The sequence below is a fragment of the Ictalurus furcatus genome, chromosome 3 (assembly GCF_023375685.1).
Source record: "Ictalurus furcatus strain D&B chromosome 3, Billie_1.0, whole genome shotgun sequence".
Lineage (NCBI taxonomy): Eukaryota > Metazoa > Chordata > Actinopteri > Siluriformes > Ictaluridae > Ictalurus > Ictalurus furcatus.
In genome coordinates, this window is record NC_071257.1 from 22,643,681 (window position 1) to 22,667,365 (window position 23,685).

Here is a 23,685-nt window from a genome sequence, read left to right on the forward strand (position 1 = left end):
CGTTCCACAGTTAAGCTGCCAATGTGTAGTCATGAACAATAACACATTCATACAGTAAGCCTTAATGCTATCAATATTCAAAAGTGCAAACACGCAAATTGGAAAATTGTTCAAATGCTTCATAAATAAAGCGGCACCGAGTTAGTTGTATTCAAATCTTTCCATAGAAACAATCTGGCAAGGCTTTGATTTCATTAGGCCAAAAATGAAGACTATCTTAGTAGACAAGATGGCTTTAATGCCCAGGGTTTAAAGCTTGTTTCGCTTGTACCATTCTAAATGTTACAAGGAAATATTCAAATATGATCATATTTCCTTACTTTTTATATTTTAAGAACCAAATTACATCATACTTAAAGAGTGAGTGTACTTTAAAAAAATGGATGTTTGCATCAGCAGCTTGAGAAAATACACTAATTACATAAAGTGTTTACTTTTAATCTATTTCTAGGTCTATACTGTATTTTTAAATACTTGCACATATTCCAATAGGGACAGACAAACAGATCGAGACAGTCCACATGAACGTGATGATTCACATCCAGTCATCCCTGTGAGTTACCTTTAAAGCAGCTGTGCCAGCATACTGGCGGCTGATGGTGTCTCCATTGTTGGCCCACATCACCTGGTAGATCCTGTAACATTTGAGGGGCAGCGGCTGTTCCGGGGGCATCACCCCCAGTTTCTTCAACTAGAACGGGAACAAAATACTCTTAACTTGCAAACATGTAAAGATCAGCATGGTTCAGGAGAATCACTGGTACAGTCAGTGTAGTACTGGATAGGGTTCATACAACCATAACACAATGGTAATTTTGTATACCTGCTTTTCCATAACAACACGGGCAACAGCTGCTTGAACTACATTAGTCCTGTCCAAGCAGTCCATGCAGTTAACCCGGAAAATGCCCTCTTGTGTACAGATGACTCCTGCTTGGTCCACCCTATAGTAGATACATAATCAGTACTCTAGTGCATTAGGAGACAGATATATATTTATTTATACAAACCTGACTCTGTATGTTGATCCCTTTCTGTCTGAAATAGCTAGCTAGGATGCGATCAATAATTGTACTTGACTTTAGCATTCAAGATATGCCACACCCCCACAAAACAAATACCAAATCAAAAGTCATAATTTAAGTTTAGGAGAGATTTTAATTGGACATGAATGTTGTATTTGTGCCAAGGAAAAGATTTCATCAATATCAAACACTGTGTGTGTATATTTTATCTCCTGGCATATATGGTTCACATAGACAACTAGGAAAAAACTCCAAAATAAATATTTTGATTTCATAGGCACTTTAAAATGTTAAAAGAGAATGCTGACCAGCCCCATCGCATGTCTGTGATGATGTCAGAGATAGCATCGGTGAGCGTCTGGACATTCTCAAACTTCATCCCTCGACTGGAAAAAGAAAAAAAGAGAAACTTGACTATCCCACATTCCTTTACTTGATTAACTGTACACAGATATCCAAAAACACCATCTTAATCTAGTCCATACTGCTAAAATTCCCATTTTATATCTGCAGACTGATATGCAACATGGAAAAACATGTAATATGTATTCTCACCAGTGCTCATGGAAGTCAAATGAGACGTAGGTTAAATTGGGGTTGTTGAAAAGCAGCACCTGTTTAAGGTATGCATCACCAATCAACTTCTCACGGCCATTTTGGTCCACCAGATTGATTATGACCTGGTGAAATAAACAGAATATCATTCCAATCAGTGAATGATCAGAGTATACTATATATTCACAAGTTCACAGTAAATTCACATTGTTTCATATCAGTCATTATCTTCACTTTACAGTTCTAATTTTACATCAGTTGCATAATATCTCTCTTTTAATGATGCTAACGGTTTCCACAGAATTGCTTTAATGATCCTCAATCATCCCTTCTCCTCCTTCTGACACAGTTATCCGTCAGCAGACCTTACCTGTTTTTTATAAATTTTAAGTTGCTCCTCAAAGTGCAAAGCGAAATAGGGAGTGGTTTCTTTCTCTCCTGTACAACAATCGTCAGGGGAAAAAAAAACAGGAAATGTTTCTCAGATGAGGTGTACAGTGTAGCAGGACTAATGTCTTTAGTCAACAATTATGCAACAAAAATTTTCCACCTACATAAAGAATTATACATTTTATTTACCTGTCATTTATTTACCGCCATTACACACTAGGCCTAATTGTTTCATCCATACCATACCTTTCTCTAGACGTGGTCTGGGATTGTAGCGGTACCCAACTTGGCTCCAAAACACAGGGACAGAGCCTCGTGTCTGTACAAATGACAGCGTGTGATTATGCACGTGGATTAGCTGCTCTGTCTCCACATAGTTGGCCACATGTCCTTCAGTGTCCACTCCTCTCCGTTTGTAGCGCATGCCTTTGACAAGAAAGCTCAAGTTACAAACGATCATGTTACAGTTCTTACAGATCGACACAGTGTCAAGAGCACCAGACCTGAGCCAGAGGCTTCAGGTCACATTTAAGTGTCACACTTTAAATCTTTAAATGTGTTTTACCCGCACGGTGACGGCTGCGTCTGGAAATGAGAGCCACCGTAAAGCGTGGGTGAATGTCGTCCACACAGGTGTGCTGCTCCTGCAGTGGTGTCTCTGGGCTGCTTTTTTCCTCATCTGAGCTCTCGTTGTAGTTCACCACCAGCTCCTCCACCTGCACAAAGCCTTGGATTATGGGGTTCACCCAAAAGTCCACCTCAGGAACCTGCAATATGATGCATTCAAATTTAGGCTTTTAGATTCTGTTGGGTTGCAATGGTGTATTTTAATTATAGGCAAGTGTGCATTTAAAAATGTGTTATTTTGCACCTGTAAGTTAATTAGGTCCTGTATCATGTGTTTATTCCAGAAGAATCTGTCATCAACCTGTGGAAATAAAATTATGACATTACTTCAGCATTAAAGAAGCAGTTGGAAATTTTAAAGCCCTCTGCTACAACTCCAATAAAAATATTAACTCTTCTCCATCTCCTAAATCAACCCCACGCCCACTGATGGAAGTATGCAAGCCTCATGAGTTACCTTATAAAGAAAAGGGGCATGGCTGAGCAACCAGACAATTTTATCAGTTATTAGGTCTACAAACACTTTTTAATGTAAATTACATTTTTAACGAGACCAAATAAAAGTGTGGTCTCCTGCTGTGTGTGTGTCTCTCTCTCTCTCTCACACACACACACACACACACACTCACACACACGTGTTAGGATTCATGGCATCATGTACTATATAACAAATTAAATGAAAACCTGACTGATCATTGGAAGCTCAAACAACACAACTTCGACTCTCTTACTTCAGACACTTCATGCAGAAAGAACAATCAATGGAAAAAAGATATCATGCTGGGCAAAGTGGAAGGTCAACGTAGAGGAGGGAGGCCTGCTACACAGTGGATCGACACAATCACCACAGCCATGGATTCCAAACTTTCAAGTCTTAGCCAGTTTGCAGAAAACCAGATGCTTTTGTGGACAGCTATCCATTGAGTTGCCACGAGTCCGACTACAATATAGACTGCTCTGAGCTGACAGGAAATCTATAGTAACTCAAATAATCACTCTAGACCTTTAGACCCATGGTGAGCAGAAATGCATTTCAGCATAAACAAAACATTGAACCTTGAGGTGGATGTGCTACAACAGCAGAAGACCACACTGGGTTTCACTCCTGTCAGCCAAGAACAGGAACATGTGGCTATCATGGACACAGGCTCATCAAAACTGGACAGTTGAACTGTCCAGTTTGGGTGAGTCAGATTTTTAATTTATTCTCCTAACCATTAGTAGCAAATGCTGCATACACTGACTATAGCCACACAGGAAAAAGGAAATACAAAGATAAAACATGGAATGCCTTGTCTAACTTGTACATATACCACTTTGACTTAGAATGTGGAAAATCTAGCACTATTTCAGTGCATTTATCAGTGTATGGTATGTAATGTGGAACATCCTGACATTGTCTCAGGATAGAGAGGCCCCTCACCCGTTTCCACAGGGGCAGATCAGACTTGTCTGAGGCTCCCTGTCTCTGTACAGTATTTGTAAGATCATAAGTGGGGCTGTAGTAAAAGGAATCGGAGTCCATGAATATCTTATAGAGCTCATCAAGCAGTCTCCTCTCCAGACGCTCCTTTTCTTTATTCTCTTTGACCTGAAAAGCAAACAAACGGGATTAAGCTAAACAAATATCCATTAAACATGGGTCGGAGAAGTGATTAACGCCATACTGATACTAACGTTATCAAAACCAGAAGACTAGGAGAAAAACTGGATGAGAGGGTAAACAATAGTTAAATAATATCTCCGTTAGTTCACACATTTGAAAATGCAGGCTAGAGGCATACAGAAAGAAATACAATACTGCTTCAAATTAATGACAGTTAAAGATTTATGAGCTTTAAAATCAGCATATTAACCTTTTTCTTGCTGGGAACAGCAACATTGGACTTGATTTGACTCAGGGTCTTCAACAGAAACTTAGACTCATCTGGAGACTGGGTAATTTTCTCTGGTTTGTTGATCCCAAAGTGGTGCTTCTTACAAAGCTAGAAAAGATAAAGAGAAGCAAAACCATGCTGACCACATCTGAATCATTTAATCTCACTCGCTCACATGGAGCACAGAAAATCAAACCAAATGAACATGATATTAATAAGTTGTGTGGCAGCCTGGGAAAACCATTAACATGGTCAAACTTTGACATTTCCTACTATTAAAAGTGAAACGGGAGACAAACACATTTAAAGAGTTCACTCCAGTTCCAACAAACAACTCCTGTCGAGCTCAAAAGGTATAAAATAATCTGTTTATGGAAAAACACCATTACTGCCAATCACTGATTTATCACCGATTATCTGTACAATCCACATCTGTCCCTGTCGCATCACCTGAGGTAAAATTCACTAACGGCATTTAAATGCGATCCATATCATCATATATCCTCTCAAATGATCTATAATTGTGCTGATAATTGCTGATTAATTTTGACTCTTTTCCAGAATTCATCCACAGTGACATCTGACAGGTTTTCATAGACAACCACACAAATGTATTTATTGTCATGAGGGGAATAATAAAAAAAATTAATTCAACCCTAGTAATAAATTCATGTGCAATGATTATAAGCAAAGGATAGCTACAGCGATCTACAGCGGTTCTGACTATAGATAAACTATAGATTCTCACACATATACAAATAAAGACTACAGTACTAGCTATCCAGGGGGATGACTAACCTGGCTACATATCGGAATAATCATCTTGTGGTATGTGGTTGAAGATAAATTGCTGACAGCACACCAGAAGAATGATTACCGATTCAAAGTCTCAGACAGCTTCACTTACGTGAGCAAACCATCTTTTTCTTTTTCAATCCGAGAAGCTCCGCTGAGAGACTGACACCTTACGAACATCTTGCTTCCTCTGGACGACCTTCGAGACACACACACCACCTCATATGCTCTAAATAACCTAGCTGATATCGACCGAATGCTATTTCACTTAGAAGCCTTCAGTCGAATGTCTTCTAATCAGTGTATAATAGGGATGAAGGGCGCACTATAAATAGGGAATGAGAGAGGAGTCTACTGAGCTCTCAAGGAGTCCTAAAGCTGCATTCTACCAATATGGTTTGAGAAAAGGAACGTTAAAATAGCACAAAACAAGATATAGCCTATCAAAAAAAAGAAGAAAACAAACAGATCAAATATTCTACACTAAAAAAAAAATGCTTTGTTTCTTTCTGCAAATGACCATAAGACTGTGCCTCACCTCTAATTCCAGATCCTGTGGTTCATCTTCTGAGAGTGGGATAACTGTTATTTTTGTGATCTTGTACACCTTGTGCTCTGCTGGCAATAAGCCCACGAGTGCTTTCTGGCGGATCAGAATCAGGCCCAGAGGAAAGTCTGCAGGGGAAAGGAAAGGGGTGCGTCATGCTTGAAGAGTTCCTTACATTCCACACCCTGTGACGGCATCTTTTCCCAGTTACAGAGAGATGAGAAATGGCTGGCCAGCACTGATGAGTCACTCCTGTGAGAAATGCTCTCAGTGAATCCGAAGACTACACAGGCACTTCAACAAGATGTGGATTAGTCAAGACTTTAGGAGACAAGTAAGGAATAAAAGACGACAGTATATGCTTTTATAGGAAAATGATCAATGGCCCGGCATGAAACGAAGGCCTGTTAACACCCTGAAGTTGATTATTTTCCTATAACAGCAGGTCCACAAGTGTTTTATTCGTCTTACACCACAGCAACTTGCCAACATTTGCAATTTGTTATTTATTAATTAACAGCACATCCTACATTTAATCATTTATACTTACATTTGAACAGTCATTCCCTCACCAGCCTCTCTTTTCTCCTGAAGTTAATAATATAAAAATATATATCCAGCTTGTCATTTTACTAAGAAGCCATAAATACAGAAGTCCTCTGTCCTGAAGACAAGACTATCCTGTGCCAGAAAACTTAAGGGGAACAGCTTTATCTCAAACTGTAACAAAGCCTGGACACAGGAGACTTCTTCCTTAAATGTCTTCAAGCTTCATCATATCAATGTTTATGTATAAATGGTTCATTATTAGGCTTAGATTATGTGGAGTGCCCACCATACAAGTCCCTGTGAATGAGTTGTTATTACAGAAACGTATTACAGTGAGCACATTCGTACAAACCTGTGATTTGCCTGAATCAACAGCTTTTGACCGATCAGATTCCAGAATTCAACAAGGCTATGGTATAATAAACAATAATTGCGTACAGAAAGAGAAATAAAGCAAACAATAACTAGATACCAGGACAAAACACATCACCCGGACTGACTCATTTAGAGAATTCTGAATACAACTGCTGCATGTATTTGACGTTCTTAGTATGGCTCTTGGCAAAGCTTGATGAGTTTCAAAGGAATAGAGAATAGAGCACGCTTGTTAACCTCCAAATGCAGAACCTAAAAGTGAAGATTTGTGACAAGTGATCGGAGTCATGAAGAGGAAGGTCAAATACATACTTATTCAGAACTCTGTAAATGAGTCCAGGTGATGTGTTTATCCTGGCAAATCTGATTACTGACTGCTTTATTTTTCATTCTGTACACAATTATTGGTCTTTGTCTCCTAAAGTCCTGAGAAGCACCGAGTTGGTGGACATTCACACAAGTCCTCAATCGAGAAATGAAACCCACTTTGGTAAAAACCCTTCCGGTATGAACACTCAGTGGTTGGATGATGTATGCAGCTACGATTGTGACGTCGACTGCCTCTTAAACCACCAACTGCCCATGACAGTCCCTTCATGAAGGATTACTCCTCCTTCAAAAGTTTTCAATTTATCAAAGTTCTTTTTCAGTTCATTCTCAATTATTATTATTTTTGTGTTTTTTTCATTTCCTAGTGTTTTCACCTAGCAAAGTAACTCACTCGACCCAGTTGTCTCGAAAGAAGAACAAACCGGTGCATTTAGACTGCAGGATCCTTTTCAGAAACTCAAGAACATTTCCATTAACATAGACAAAAAAAGATTCATAGAATGAACAAAAACTCTACCTCAAACTCAACCTACCCGCAGTTATTAAAGCTTACTTTTTATCCAAGACAGTTCAGCACAAGAACAAAGCAGAACATTTCAATCATCCTTTACTTAATACACAATAAGTGAACCAAACAGGTTAAATAAGTGTTTTTTGGTTTTTTTTACTTAGTTCTAGGTGAATGCCGCTTACGGCATGTGGCTGCATTAGACTATTTAACATGGTAACACTACATTTGTGTAACGAACAACATAATCAATGAAAAAGAGCATAAAATACCACTTCCTATGTGTCCACCACTTTGCTCTTCTTTTTCCACGTACTGAAATGAAATAACCGCTGCATAGTTTGCATCAGGTCTGTTATTTTGCATACTGGTCACAGAGCGGTGTAATGAAGCAAAACAGGAACTTGTCCAGGAATTGCGTAGTTTTCTATCAGGATAGTATCGAAGTCCTGTGGAAGTGCACCTATATAATTTCCTCTTTCAGTTCCTGAGCAAAAACAATGTAACTATTTATCTTACCAGCATGAAGTTGAATCTTTCCAATAACGCCCTCCACCAGTCCCAAACATACTGGATTCCAAGCTAGTAGCAGGTCAGTTGCTGAAACACACAACAGAATAACCAGTAGAAGTGAGTACAGTTATTCCTACAAAAAAACTCTCTCTGTTAACAATTGTTACATGTGTACAGTTGAAATAAATTAATTGTTTAAACTTGACACACATAATCCGTAACTGAAGTTTACATTCGTGAGTCAAACTTGGGAGGTTTTGTGGAATACCTTTTCTTCTGAAATAACTCGCTTCTCGTGAATACCACAATTTACAAATAAATTTGTTTGTATCCAGCTTGACAAAGGACACAGATTACTGCTATCCTCAGACGTAAATCAAGGTCTAGTGTATACCTGCTTATAAAATCAAGAAGTCTATCAAAGGAGCTGGTGTCAGTGATCCACACAAACAGTGGAAACCCTTTTCCAATTAAATAATGAAACAGCGCTGCAACCCTAACCGGCTCAGCTTGGCTGCACACATAAGGTAAAGGAAAGAGAGCCCGTAGTCGACTCATTCACATCCTAACAGGGTTTTAACACTAGGTCTCCATGACAGTCACAAACAACTGATTGCACTAACAAACATAACAGTGCAAACACTCCAACTCGAATGTTAATGTCCTCCCAGTCATTCTATATTTGTAAATATAGAAATTTGGGCAGCTGTGGCTCAGGTGGTAGAGCGGGTTGTCCACTAATCGTAGGGTTGGCGGTCTGATTTTCGGCCCACATGACTCCACATAGCGAAGTTTCTTGGGCAAGACACTGAACCCCAAGTTGCTCTCGCTGGCAAGTTAGCGCCTTGCATGGCAGCTCTGCTACCATTGGTGTGTGAGTGTGTGTGTGAATGGGTGAATGAGACACAGTGTAAAGCGCTTTGGATAAAAGCGCTATATAAGTGCAGACCATTTACCATTTAAATGCAAATAATCCTTGTCTGTTTTCCCTGCATCTTTTTTCAAACTTAACCCATATGTCCAATTTACATATCAGGTAAGAAGACATCCTGCACATCTGAATAATTATTAGAGGAATTTAAACATCACTTGCCACACTACAATACACTAAAATTTTACAACCCCCATTCCAAAAAAGTTGGGATGGGGGGCAACAAAAGGCTGGAAAAGAAACAGCTGGAGTTTATTGGGACTGCAATTACCACATACAATTTTGCACTCAGGTCTCCTTTAATGAACACTGGACTAGTTCAACAAACAGACTTCGTGTAAAATCCATAATGGACTTTCTTTCACTTTCACACTATCTGTTGTTACCCAGATGAGGATGGGTTCCCTTCTGAGTCTGGTTCCTCTCAAGGTTTCTTCCTCTTAACATCTTAGGGAGTTTTTCTTTGCCACCGTCGCCACCGGCTTGCTCAATAGGGATAAATTTACACACTTAAAATCTGTATCCTGTGTTTATATGTTTCTGTAAAGCTGCTTTGAGACAATATCCATTGTTAAAAGCGCTATACAAATAAAATTGAAGGAACATTTTGCGACTAATTAGGTTAATCCAAAATTACCTTATTTGTTTCGTAAAATGGTATATTTCCTCAGTTTAAACATTTGATATGTTTTCTATGTTCTATTGTGAATAACAAATGGGTTTATGAGATTCGCAAATCACTGCATTCTGTTTTTATTTACATTTATTACATGTTACACAGCATCCCAACTTTTTTAGAATCAGGGTTCTAAATCTACACGTAAGGACAAAGTCATTGGTGAGGGTTGGACCCTGAATTAAACGTGAGAAAATTAAACCCATCTTCATTTCAAACTCCTGGAAAGCTGCAGCACTACACAGTTATATTTGCACCATTCTAACACATGGCGTAGCCAGTAGATTTCAAAAGCTGTACGTGAACATGGAGAAACAGATATATGACCATCTAGGACTTCTTTTTAAAAAGGCCAAGCAAAATTTTGTGCACAGATTTTTTGTTACGTTTTGAGGTTCTACACAAATGTAACACAGATGACACTGTTACATGTGATATGCACAACTAGCTCAATGAACACTTACTGACTGGGTGACACTTATTGGGAATAACAGTCTGGATCATCTTCAACCTTTCCTCGGATTTTATTCAAGGCACCGCTTAAACATGAGTACCGTTACTTGGTTTCACTAAAGTAATCAGAATAAACCTGACCTTATCTGATGAATCTTTGACTCGCTTAATCTATATAACACCGAACAGTATTCGCCGTTATCTTGGACATCTCAAGCATGTAGACTTTGTACAAAAAAACAAAAAAAAAGTTCACACAGAGACCTGAGAAATTCACAATTTTTTTAAACCATCTTCAAAAAGCTGCTGTGTAAACCACAAGTCTATGCTTAGTCTATGTTGCCCACTGATATATGTGGTCACTAGAAATAGCACAGCTGTGCAGCTCTTTTAATAATGAGCAAGCCTGAAGTGAGAGTGGCAAAGGAAAACTCCCTGAGATGGCACAGGAGAAAGAAACCGGACTCAAAACGGAAGCCGCCCTCTTCTGTTGGATGACATCGAATAGTGAGATGATAAAATCATTACAGTATACTGATGTAGAAGAGTAAAAACAGTATTGTGTTGAAACGATACTGTTTTATATGAGTATACCGTAAATACGAGTCCTGGGATGAGCACAGGACGGTCTTTATGATTGATTACAGCAGCAGTTCTTTGGTACACGTCTACAGTATACAGAGATGATCAGGTTCAGAATGAAACACAGTTGTGGACTGTAGTTGTATGGCAAATCTCTAAATCTTCCAGCTTGTAATCAGGCTGCCTTCTGCATTTAGTCCGACAGTCACAAAAATCTACACTCTTATGACAAAATATGAAAGTAAACATGCGCTTTGGGGGTGCGTTCAATTATTTAAGTCTTTTGCATTTCACACGACTTCAAATGGCTTGAAATGAATACATTCATGCAGCTCTTCCGTTCTTGAAAAGTAGGGCAGACCCGTTATTTTTGGCACCTCTTTTTAGCGTGCAAACCCCGCCTCTTTCCTTATGATTGGTCGATACGTTAACCATCGATGTAAACTGTCCAATCGGCGGACGCTTCTAGGCAAATCAGCCAATCCTAGCACAGAAGGCGGGACATGCCGGAATACGCGTAGGAAATTAAAAATAAAACCGAGGACACATTGATGCTCATAGTTGACGGCCCAAAATACTAACAACTTAATCATTGTTGGATTGATAAAACGACTAAACACTACGTATGAATAGTAAGAGAATGTTTGACGTGTATAGCATAGAGCTAGGTAAGTTGCCCTTATGTTTTTATTGCCCAACTTTCTACCTTGCAAGAAATACAGAGATAAATATACTGAACTAAGCACATTATTGTAAACAGCTGCACGTCAGCGCTGAATGAACCTACCGGGTCTCACAGACATGGAGCCATCCTTCCTGCTGCACCACAGAGCCTTGTCTCCACTCTGGAGAATGTAATGGTCTTTCGCCTGAAACAGCTCCATGTCGACGTCAAGTCAAATTAAAATGTAAAAAAAAACAACAACATGCAGCTACTGAACACTAAACATCTCCGCTCCGAGACGCCGGAGAGCACACATCAACGCAGACAGCTCAGGTAGTTAGCCGGCTAGCTAACCTGCTCTAGTCCTGATAAATGACAGTTTAGACTATTAGGCAGAGACAGCGCACACCTTATAACTACCTATTAGCGTATACTACAGCAGTACAACTTAACATTACGCCAGTTTAATTTTTTAGCTAGCTATTAACCGTTTCTCCATCTGATATCAACGAAGATATTTCAGCAATACTAGTCCAATAGGAGATATGTCTAGCTGTGCCTGACCTATGCTTTGATATTTCCTCCGTGTGAATGAAGAGCAGAGCAGTTTAGAGGCGTGCAGGGTTGCCAGGTGTGTCAAAACCCTCCCACCTCTGTTCTAAACCTCGGCAGTCTACACACTGCTTTAAAATTACGGAATCGTTACTATCATTGCACAGTATGTTGTGAAACGTAGGTTTCCATACATATTATCTATATTTAAATGACTTGGTATTGTGTAAGATATAAAACACTGCATTGATCGATTAAAAAAGAAAAACAAACTGTGATGCTGTTTCAACCCAGACGTTGATTAATTTCTAGCACGTCTCAAAGTGTTATGTTTCTCTTATACCACAGTAATTGAATGATACATGCTTTTATCTATTCAATTATAGTTACATTTAATCTGGTGGAACATCCAGGAGACAAGTTCATTTCTGTTATTACTTATGTTATAGCAGCTATAAACGGTCGTTCCTTCACCAGCATCTCGTTTTTTTCTCTTTTGAATGAATAACACAGCATGGCATGATACAGAGAAACTGGAAAATGCAAAATCATCTGTTCTGTAGACTTTCTCATGGTTCAAAAACGTACTGACCATTACTGTGCACTGCCAACCGAGACTACGTCCATAAATGTTAAAGAAACAAATCCTTACAGAAAGCTTCACTATATCAGTGACTATATGTTTATAAGATGAATCTTATATGGTTGGGGGTTTGAATCCTACCTCTGCCCTTTGTGCACGGAGTTTGCATGTTCTCCCCTTGCTTTGGGGGTTTCCTCGGAGTGCCCCAGTTTCCTCCCCCAGTCCAAAGACATGCGTTATCAGCTGATTGGCATTTCCAAATTGTCCGTAGTGTGTGAATGGGTGTGCACGATTGTGCCCTGCGATGGATTGGTACCCCGTCCAGGGTGTCCCGTGGGATAGGCTCCAGCCTCCCCCACAACCATAAATAGGTTATGTGGTATAGAAAATGGACGGATGGATGGATATAAATTGTGCTCCATACAAGTCCCAATGACGGTTACTATAGAAATAATAATACATTAGAACAAGCACTTTAATATAAATCTAAACTACTGGCAGAAAGTGTCTTATCCACACCTAATCAACACCTTTGCACCAATCAGATTTGAGAATTCAACAGCACTGTGGTATAATACTTTTCAATAAATAACAAATAAATGATAGACCAAGTCCTCTGACACATTTAAATTACACTCTTGCAGTGTCGTACAGAGCCAGTGTTAAAATTGAGACCTCAAAAAACCTATAAAAGTAAACCACCTCATCCAGTGAGTGTTTTAATACGCAAATATAATTAAGCTAATGTATTCAAACGCTTCAGCAGCAAAGTAGAGCGTGTACCGAGGACGTGGCAACAACGGAGGAGTGGCTGAGCCCTAGTTCCTGCAGGCACCACGTCACGTGACCGTCTCCGTCATTCCAAGTGAAAAAAAACACTGAGCACAACAACCCAGGCCTGGTCATGATTCACCACTGCTGCTGCTTATAAACGTGCTTTCTGGATTCCTTTGTTTGATGTGGAGGGAAAAATGTTCCATAGTCAGTAATCAGTGATCAAAACCAGGCATAAAATCAGGCATATTAACTAACAACAAAAAATCAGAATCTAGTTAAATGTTCATATCACATTGTTCATACTGACAAACCCGATACAGATTTTTGGGAAGTGTTTAATTTCAGAACTGTTCAGTTTATCTGATCTTGTAACTAGTCACATTCACTGTACATTCAGTAGCCACTTTATTAGGTACACTTGTTAGCTGGTTTATCAGGTACCCCTACTATATAGGGGTGCTTTGTGTGACCGCGATAGACAAAGGAAAGGGGCCTCATAGGACTACTTCTGATTTGACATTATTTTGGCAGTGGACCATTCTCAGCAGTGATAATAACATGGTGATGTATTTAGCATTGGCATGAACACTGGAGTTTTTGAGCACCTCAGTGTTGCTGTGGATTGAGAACAGGCCAGCAAAAGGCCTACAGGATGATTAAGAGAAATTGTGCATGGAAAAACATGAGCTGTACCTTCTAACTGTTCTGTGGTGGTCCTTTTTATTGATGGATGGGGTATACTGATGTGCTAAATCAACAAATACTTTAGGCTTCAGCTTGGTAACATTTTACTATAATTACCCTGAGTCACATCTGAAACAAGTGGTCTAATATTGTAACCTCAGTTCCAACTATATTAGACCATTTATATTTTCAGTGGAATGTACTTTCAAAGTAAAAATGATACAGCTGCACTATAAGTAAATAGCACTCTATTTTTATTGCAGTTATTTTGATTGTTGTTTTTTTTTTTTTTTTTTAAATCTGTGGTAGTATACATATATCACAACTTACTTTGCAACCAAATAGTAACAGTACACTGCTACTTTATATCGCAGTCGTTACGTGCTTGCAGAGTTCTAAAGCATCACAGAAGTCACATGAGAAGGGATACACAGTATACTTTTCAGGTCTTTTATTATTCATGTATATTTTGTGTAGAGAATACACTTTAATGGAGATGGAGGACATTTTTACCACTGGAAAATATGTAAAAATGTTCATTTTGGCACAAAAATAGAATAGAAATATAACACTGTTGTCTATATCATTCAACCATTAATACTGATGTTGACAAGTATCAAGATCACAACATTATAGTCAAAACACGGATAGTCTGATCAGTTTTTGTTTTCCAAATGTAAGAATAGATATATAAGGAGTTTGTTTTTCATGTGTAACCTTGACCCTTTTTACACTTGTAAATAATTTTTCTTTGACCGCTGTTATAAAATCAATGAACAAAATCAGTGTCCTTCTATGAAACAATGGGTATTCTTATTGGAATTTCAAAAGCTTTTCATCATACATGGAAAAGACTAAAAGGCAAACATCGGATACTTGTCCTAAGTAGAAGCAAAAATAAAGCACATTCATTTGAGTAAAGGCCTCTTATTTGAGACTGAGTTTCAGGATGAAACTTAGCCACCACAAGGTCACCACTATGGTCCTGCTACAAGACACTTGTACAGTAAAATTCCACAAGAGCGCCATCACTTAACAGCACACATAACTGCACTCAGCAAACAAATCACATATTAACTGTCAGCCAACAGAACAATTAAATTAATTGTGCATGCAACCAATAACAGACTGAGGAGATGTGATTGTCTCTTTCATACTAGGGGGGCTTTGGTTTGCAGTTATGATATCTCCTTGGCCTTCTCCATGTCTGCCTGGTTGATCAAACTAGGCTCTCCTTTCTCAGCTTCAGTGCTGCTGATGCTCACCTGTGCTTCTGATTGCTCACCCAGCATCTCTAGTTCCTCAAGAATGGTTTGTACTCTGCGGACACCATCACGTCGGGCCTGACGCACATCTATACGTCCCTCTGGATCAACCGAGTCCAGAGCCAACAATTCTTTGGTCAAAAATTCCTCCAGTATCAGATATCTTTTATCATTCTTTTTCCCATAAAAACCTTTCACCTCCTGGGCCAGTTTCTCCACCCGCTCCAATATTTGCTGTACCTTTGTCAGTCCTGGGTGACTTGAGCTTGGCTCCACCTTCTCCTCGAGTTCAACTTCTGGTTGTGGGGCTGATGGTTCCTGAGGTTCTGGTGCTGCTGGAACCTGCATGGACCCTAAATTAGCGGTCTCTGGCACTGGAGGTGGCACTTGTTCAGACTGTAGCACAGGCTGTTGTATGGGGGTCTGTATAAGTTCCTGTTCAGGTTCCAGTATGGGATGCTGTGTCAGTGGTAATATGGGATGTGGTACAGACTGTTGTGGTTCAGCCACTCTCTGAATAGGAATCTCAATGGGGAGGCTGGTGCGATGTTCAACAGGATGATCAACTTTACTAGGAATCTCTGTATGCGTAACATGCTGCTGGACCTGGGAAGATAAGATATTAAGACATTAGTTATTGCAATAACTAATTATCCTGTTATTGCAATTTAAATGTTTGAATGTTAAGTAGTACAATTCAGGTTAATTGTTTTAAATAAAACATCACAAGTATAGCAGCTCAGGTTTATACCAGAATTTTATACTCATTGATTCATGCTGCTGTATGTTCTGTGTATCTCACACTGTAATAAACATGCCTAAGAATTCACTCTATCAATATTACCTGTGGCCTCTCACTCATGACCTGTGCTCTGACTGGCTCCTGAGCCCTTACACTGGGGAGTAAGCTAGGACTAGCTGAGCGATTCTGCTCAAGCTGGATGGGCACATGTTCGCGGTAGGTTGGGGCTTTTTCTCTTGTGGAAAACGCAGGGCCAGGACTCCATTCTTCTGGTTGACGACTGTGAATGGAGGGTTGATATTCTGTTTGCCATAAGCGCTTAGGATGGACATTCTGGGTTTGTGGGCTACCTCCGGTCCCCTCATGAATGACAGGAATGGGAATATAGCCTGACCGGAGGCCTGTGCTGCTGGGTCTGGAAGGTTGATGCTGCGAGTTGGTATGAGACTGTGTCCCCTGTGGCGAATGGTGCACATGGTGAACCTAAAATCAATAAAATAAATGAAGATCAATTTCAGAATCTGATAAGTTGTTATTACAGTGCCCTCCATTAATATTGGCACCCTTGGTAAATATGAGCAAAGAAGGCTGTGAAATTTGTCTTTATTGTTTAACCTTTTGATATTTTGTTTAAAAAAAATTCACAAAAATACTCTGCTCTCATGGATATCAAACAACTGCAAACACAACACAGGTTTATCAGAACAAATCTTTGTTAAAAATATGTGTGCAACAATTATTGGCACCCCACTGAATTCATATGAGAAAAATATATTTGAAGTATATTCCCACATTTTTTTGATATTTTAAAATTTTTTAGTACACCTGGGTGACTAGTAGCAGGAAATTGTTCAACCATGACTTGTTTCACAGGGGTATAAATATAAGGTAACATATAGGCCAAATTCCCTTAGTGATTAATAACAATAGGTAAGGCCAAGGAATATAGTTGTGATGTGCGGCAAAAGATTTTTGTGCACCACAAAATGGGAAGTGACTATAAGAAAACAGCACAAGCATTGAAAATGGCCATTTCCACCATCAGGGCAATAATTAAGTAGTAACAGTCAACTGGAAATGTTATGAATCAACCTGGAAGAGGATGTGTGTCTATATTGCCTATAAGAATCACAGCTGTAAAATTGCAGAAGTTAGCTGCGTCTTGGGGTCAAAAAGTCTCCAAAAATACAATCCAAAGTCACTTACATCACCACAAGTTGTTTGGAAGGATTTCAAGATAAAAGCCCCTACTCTCATCCAAAAACACTCTCAAGCGTCTTCAGTTTGCCAGACACTACTGGAACTTCAAATAGGATCGGGTTCTATGGTCAGATGAAACCAAAATAGAGCTTTGTGGTAAAAAACACCAGAGATGGTTTTGGTGCACACGGAGAGGTAGCTATATGGAAAAGTACCTCATGTCCACGGTTAAATATGGTGGTGGCTCTTTAATGTTTTGGGTCTGTTTTTCTGCCAGAGGACCTGGACATTTTGTTAGTATACATGGCATCATGGACTATCAAATATCAATGGATGTTACATGAAAACCTGACTGCCTCTGCCAGAAAGCTTAAAATGGGCCGTGGTTGGATCTTCCAGCAGGACAATGATCCAAAGCATACATCAAAATCAACACAAAAATGGTTTACTGACCACAAAATCAAGGTCCTGCCATGGCCATCCTAGTCCCCTGACTCAAAACCCATAGAAAACCTGTGGGGTGAACTGAAGAGGAGAGTCCACCAGCATGGACCTTGAAATTTGAAGGATCTGGAGAGATTCTGTATGGAGGAATGGTCTCAGATCCCTTGCCATGTACTCTCCAACCACATCAGCCATTATAGGAGCTGTTATCTTGGCAAAGTATAGACTAAAAGGGTGCCAGTAATTGTTGCACACCTATATTTAACAAAGATTTTTTTATATATAAAACCTGTCTTTTGTTTGCAATTGTTTGATATCCATGAGACATTTCTGTGTTTTATGGCTTCTTGAGAGATCCCTGACTACTGCATATTTTATTACCAATATAGTATGATGTGCCAAGTGTTTATAAGTAGGCTCAGGTTTTTGAAACAATTTACTCTGTCCAGTAAAAGCTTCTGCACAGAATTACTTCAGAAGCCATGTACTAGGTCCCAAAACACCCCTACCTAAAATACTCTATACATTCCCAAAATGCTAGTATCTTTTTCTTTCATGTGTGTACCCATTACATAAAAAATCGAGTACACTGGGATTGTACCTCAGGTCCATGTGAAGCAGGTGAACATGACAGGCAGTGTGAATCGGCCTCTGGCGTGGCCTGTACTGGAGATCTTGTTTGACAGTGCAGTGTGGGAGTTGGGGATGGAGTCCGGCCATCTGCTCTTAGGTTTTGCTGGTTTGCCGGATACATATAAGAAAATGGTGGATACTGTTGCTGCCTGGGTTCGACATTTTCATGGGTGACTGGGATAGGGATATAGCCTTGACGTAGGGATGGCTGTTTCATCTCCGAAAAAAAAACCTTGTGCATGTCCTGAGGAGATGATTCTGTAGATGCACAGGGGCCGTTTGGGGACAGCTGAGTACCCTGCAACACATTTATCAAATACATTAAATAAATATATGTCGTTGAAAAGCACTGGCAAACATGTTAGTGATGCTACACAATAAAGATGCAAAAGCTATAAATGATCTCCAGCCAGCTATTTAGAAAAACGGCTAATGAACTTAACATTACCTGAAACTGATATTACCTAATTAAGACTCATTAAAAGTATTGGAAGAAATGTTAAGGGAGGGATTCTTGATTTATGTTATAGTGAAATCTTCGCACTCAACGTTAACTATTCTTGTAAAACAAAGTCACTTGGTCACCTCACAGATTACTGTAAGCTTTCACTTTTCAGCACCATGTAATATTTCACACATACTACACTATTCTTTATTTTTGTTACAGTGGGGAAAAATACTATGTGCTACTACTTTAAATCTTTGCAAAGGCTGCTTTAGTGCAGACTTCCTTAAAATCTTTAAAATCTTTCACTGCATTAAATACACATCATTGCATCTTACAAAATGGGAATTTTGTCTATTATAGGTCTATTTCCAAAAAAAACTGTCCATCTGTACTCAATCCAGGATATTTTCCTTAGTTTGAAACATAATCATGATAATGAGTTTTCATTTATCACATATACATATGCACAGTGAAATTCTATTCTTTGCATACTCCGGAATGTCAGGAAGCTGGGGTCAGAGTGCAGGGTCAGCCATGATACAGCACCCCTGGAGCAGAGAGGGTTAAGGGCCTTGCTCAAGGGCTCAACAGCGGCAGCTTGGAAGTGCTGGGGCTTGAACGCCCAACCTTCCGATCAGTAACCCAGCGCCTTTACCACCAAGCCACCACTGCCCCACCGTTCTCTGGGAGTAGCCAACATCCCACTCATAGACGTGAAATAACATTAGAGTTAGCGAAAACATTTCAACATGCTGTTCCTTACACTATGTGTCACAACACTGCTACAGTGTGTGCTTAGCAGTGAAATACCTATACATATTACGAAATGCTTCCACATGTCTAAGGTATTACCACTCTGATCATTACTATGTAAATGTGGATAATATACACACACAACCAGCATATTCCAAGCCTGTGTCTCTGTTTGAATGCATAACTTTCCCATTTTTTGGTTGTGTAAGTCTTACTTCAGTTTTGCTGTTTTGAAGTAATATTTTGACATAAGTGGCCTTATGATGTAACATGTAAGGAATAAAAACGGGACATGCTTCACATCAGACTATATTCATCTACCCTATAGTGTTTTGTTCCTCTTATATCAAAACACTTCTTATTTATTTTATTTATTAAAGGATGATGTCATACATTTTATCTGTTTATAGTCACATTAATTTTATCCATATACAGTTGCATTTAATGTTTTCTGAAACATGTTGGTTCCTTATGTTATAGCAGCTACAATCTGTCATTCCCTCACTTTCTTGTGACGTTAATAAGACAGGATAAAATGGATCTTCTCCTCCACCCTTACATTTATTATTAGTCTTAGAGTATGTGGAGCATCCTTGTCAATAAGTTGCTACTAGAGAAACAACAGAATTAGAATAAACACATTAATATAAACCTATGATTTTCCTAGCACTACTTCAGAGCCAAGCAGTTATACAAAATAAAATCAACGCCTTGTAACCAATCAGATTCAAGAATTCAACAGCGCTGCGGTATAGGTCCTGAGATGCTATCTATTGACCTTTGAAGGAATTTAATGTATTTGTAAAGTAAATTGTTCACTTTAGCCAAAAGGAACATATTAAACACGTAGCTAATGGGTGTGGTAAAGCACTTTGACCAAACTAGGTTTTACAACTGAATGCGTTAATATCCCAAGCCCATAAATGGTTGATCCAGGATTATGTTCAGAGTAAAATCCTCATACCAGTAATTCTGCAGATGTTTTGTATTACTAGAAATATACGCCATACATTTACCATCACGACATGACTCACTGTGTGTGTGTGTGTGTGCGCTCAATGGATTGCTGTTTGGTTGACACTGTAGCTTAAAATATACTTGGTGAGGGGGTGAGCTTCACTAAACAGATCCCTGATGAGAAAAGACTTGCCTTCCTCATCGATGTGAATCGGTGGGTTCAGCCCCAGACCATCTCGCAAATCCACTTAGCATGCAGAAATAGTAACATTGTTATAATATTACAATCGTATATACAATCGTACATAGTATGACAGGTAAAATTGTAAGTCCATATATGTACGCTCTTGGATTATTATAAAGTTGACCGGTTCTCCTAACCCTATCCTTTATAAGTAAAGAGTAAAATAAAGCTAATTTTTTTAAGGCATGTCATTGTAAACAGAGAAACAGAACATGAGTGACCTTCTGTCCTCTGACTATTTGGCATGACCATGCGCCCAGTTTATCTCCTGGCAGCTGTGTCTTTCCAGCAGACTCTTGGTGACACTAACTTTGGACAACAGCAAATGTTGATCTTTCTTAATGAGAGATACCAGCTGGTGAGCACTAGTCTGCACCCCCAGTGTTTCAACCTAGCTTGGTAACAGGAATGTTCTCTACTGTTTATGAGTTTATTCCACAGTAACACTCCCTGCCCCAGAGTTGAATTTATATTATTTGGGCCCAGTTGGTCTTCAGGGGACTGTGTAGATCAACTCTGTAGGTGTTCGATCAGATAGCTTTTTCTGTCTAATAGGAAAGTGCAATCTTTTTTTCTCTCTCTCTGTTTTTTTTTTTTTTTTTTAATTCTACAGCGGCTTGTCTCTGGTTAAAGGCATTAGCTTCCACTGGCTATCACTGAAGCATGAGAGGGTGGATCCGTCTCAAATCCCATGTAAGGAAAACTTTCGGAGGTACGATACCGCACAGTTCCAGCGATGTTACCAACAAACCGCAGTCTGCGCAGCTCCTGAGTCTTTAAATAAACATTATGGAGATGGTCAAACACTCAGGGTCTTTAGGCGACATAATAACTGCAGTGCGTCACACACACAAACACATGGACACACACACACACACACCCCAGTCAAGCTTAGATCACAACACGAAAATATTTCCGTGCGTTAGGAACCCATCAATCCGTTATGAGAATATGAGAAGAAGCGCTATTTTAGGCGCGCAGTCAGAAGGACTGAATACAGTCAGAACTCCATACAGTCTGTATTCAAGTCTATTAACATCCCTTTACTCATTGCAATCTTTCTGCGCAATTTAATAAAAATGGAGTCCAGGTAAAGTTAGAGAAATAGACTAACAGAGCAGTAAAAATGAGATGTGCTAAAAATAAATAAATAAATTAGCAGCTGTCTTCTACATTACAGTCACGCACTACACTTAGGCAGAAGGCGGCGATAGAGATGCTAGAACTGAACTTCCAGCGCGTTTCCCCGCGGCTTGTCTGTGAAGGTTATCGGGCTTACCCGTTTACTGTCGTGCCGGGGGTCGTTCCACGTTGTGATGCGATTGTTGTGATCCACAAAAAACGGCCATCCGGTCTGAGGGTCGATTTTAATCTCCCACCCTGGAGGCAGAGGATCATTGGTAGCCATTGTTTCAACAGGAGACAGTATTTTCATACTCCGATATAGCTTCGGTCCTGAATATTGTGCCATGACGGCGCGTTTGGGTCCTTTAATGAAGCTCTGCGGTGACGCGCGCTGAAGGGGTGGGGCTTCGCGAATCAACTAGTGCGCTCCTGAAGAAAGTTCTAGCTCTGTCATCACTTACTCTGGATCTAAAATGTGCTGTTGTTATTATTTATTGTTAGGATTTCTTAATCATTCATTCGTAACCGTTCTATTATTTAAAAAATATATATTATTATTGTTGTTGTTGTTGTTGTTGTTGTTTTGTTGTTGTTGTTGTAATAGCAGTTTTTGTATTTATTTAAATTTTGTGTAATAATAACACTGTTATTAATATAATAATAATAACATCAACAACAATAATAATCATCATCATTATTATTATTACTGTTGTTGTTTATTTGTTTGTTTTTCTTCCATCTTTGGTACTATTTGGGGTGAATTGGCAAATTCTAAACTGAGAAATTACCACACACACTCAATTAAAATAAATAAATTAATTAATGTTACCAGCTAAAAATGTGAACACAAACTGTTAAAAAATGCTCATATTAAACATGAACTGATTTACACTTTGTTCCATTTAACAGGTAGCTTGTTGTTATTGGTCTTTTTTTTTATAAACTACTGAATCCTTATCAAGCAATTTTGAACTCATATACAGACAGATGCTTTCACACAAGGCAATGCACAATGTCCCTGTATGAATGTATCAAAAAAAACATCCTGATGAGTAAAATAAATTATTCGAATGCATTATTTTTTATGCATCATATTTAATAATTAATTTAGCCAATCTGATATTTAATGGTTACACTTTAACCCTTTTTATAAGAAATATTCAAATAGTGTTACCCCAGAGAAATCTAGTGCTTTATATGGTGTATGTGCCCAGGCTACTAAACCAGTAGGGTGAACTCGGACCACACGGGACATTAAAAGTGGGACACTTAAACTTTCTTGTGTTCTTTTCTTGCTCCACCACGAGCAGGTCAACGTTATTACAAAACCTTTAGGGACGCCATACAATAAAAAATGTAATGTGAGAGGATTCACAGAGAGGATCTGTATGCAAACCAGTTCCCCAGACTAAGAGGAAGGTAAGGTGAATAATGTTAGGTTTTACTAACTTAAATCTTAGACTTGTAGATGTGTTAGGGATATTAAAATTAATAAGGTTTCAATAAAACATCATTATTGTATTATTAAAGTTTTTTTTTATGTTAACGTTTTTAAATTAAAATATTTTTATGATATTTTTATATGGGTTCCATTACTTAAAAGACTCCTGTTGCATTGTTTGACTTTGTTTTATTGGCTAAGAAAGTAGATAATATTTGTACAGTTGCTGCACATTGTACACACGAAACAGTTGAAGTTTTGTGGCCGTAAAATAGGTAAATAAGTAGACATGAGCAATGTCATTCGACAATACTGCTACATAGTATACAGTGCCCTAAATTTAATCTTTATCTCTTGGATGTTGTCCAAGTAAGATTTTTTTTCTGGCTGTGGTTGAATCCAGAATCTCCTGGAAGGAGCGGGTCCTGGTGCAGTGCTGA

The 23,685-nt window shown here is 38.9% G+C and overlaps 2 protein-coding genes across 3 annotated transcripts in view; both read right to left on the reverse strand.

Annotated features, from left to right (window-relative positions):
* The window catches only part of inpp5f (inositol polyphosphate-5-phosphatase F), a 15,788-nt gene extending 3,311 nt beyond the window's left edge, over positions 1–12,477 (reverse strand). For both annotated transcript variants that reach the window (XM_053621522.1, XM_053621521.1), the window contains exons 1-13: positions 11,521–12,477; positions 8,098–8,178; positions 5,808–5,944; positions 4,454–4,582; positions 4,021–4,188; positions 2,842–2,898; positions 2,536–2,737; positions 2,217–2,396; positions 1,951–2,018; positions 1,581–1,705; positions 1,334–1,411; positions 824–944; positions 563–691 (exon numbers count right to left, since the gene is read on the reverse strand). In XM_053621522.1, coding sequence (XP_053477497.1) covers positions 563–691; positions 824–944; positions 1,334–1,411; positions 1,581–1,705; positions 1,951–2,018; positions 2,217–2,396; positions 2,536–2,737; positions 2,842–2,898; positions 4,021–4,188; positions 4,454–4,582; positions 5,808–5,944; positions 8,098–8,178; positions 11,521–11,617 — 1,572 coding nt within the window. In that variant the 5' untranslated portion in view covers positions 11,618–12,477. The remainder of the gene's footprint in view (positions 1–562; positions 692–823; positions 945–1,333; positions 1,412–1,580; positions 1,706–1,950; positions 2,019–2,216; positions 2,397–2,535; positions 2,738–2,841; positions 2,899–4,020; positions 4,189–4,453; positions 4,583–5,807; positions 5,945–8,097; positions 8,179–11,520) is intronic.
* A 1,367-nt stretch (positions 12,478–13,844) lies between these two features.
* bag3 (BCL2 associated athanogene 3) lies at positions 13,845–22,200 on the reverse strand. Its single transcript, XM_053621523.1, has 4 exons — positions 21,959–22,200; positions 18,246–18,575; positions 16,103–16,483; positions 13,845–15,864 (listed from the first exon to the last, which is right to left on the reverse strand). The coding sequence occupies exons 1-4, from the start codon at positions 22,148–22,150 to the stop codon at positions 15,172–15,174; spliced, it is 1,596 nt and encodes a 531-aa protein (XP_053477498.1). The 5' UTR covers positions 22,151–22,200; the 3' UTR covers positions 13,845–15,171.
* Between the last annotated feature and the right edge of the window lie 1,485 nt (positions 22,201–23,685).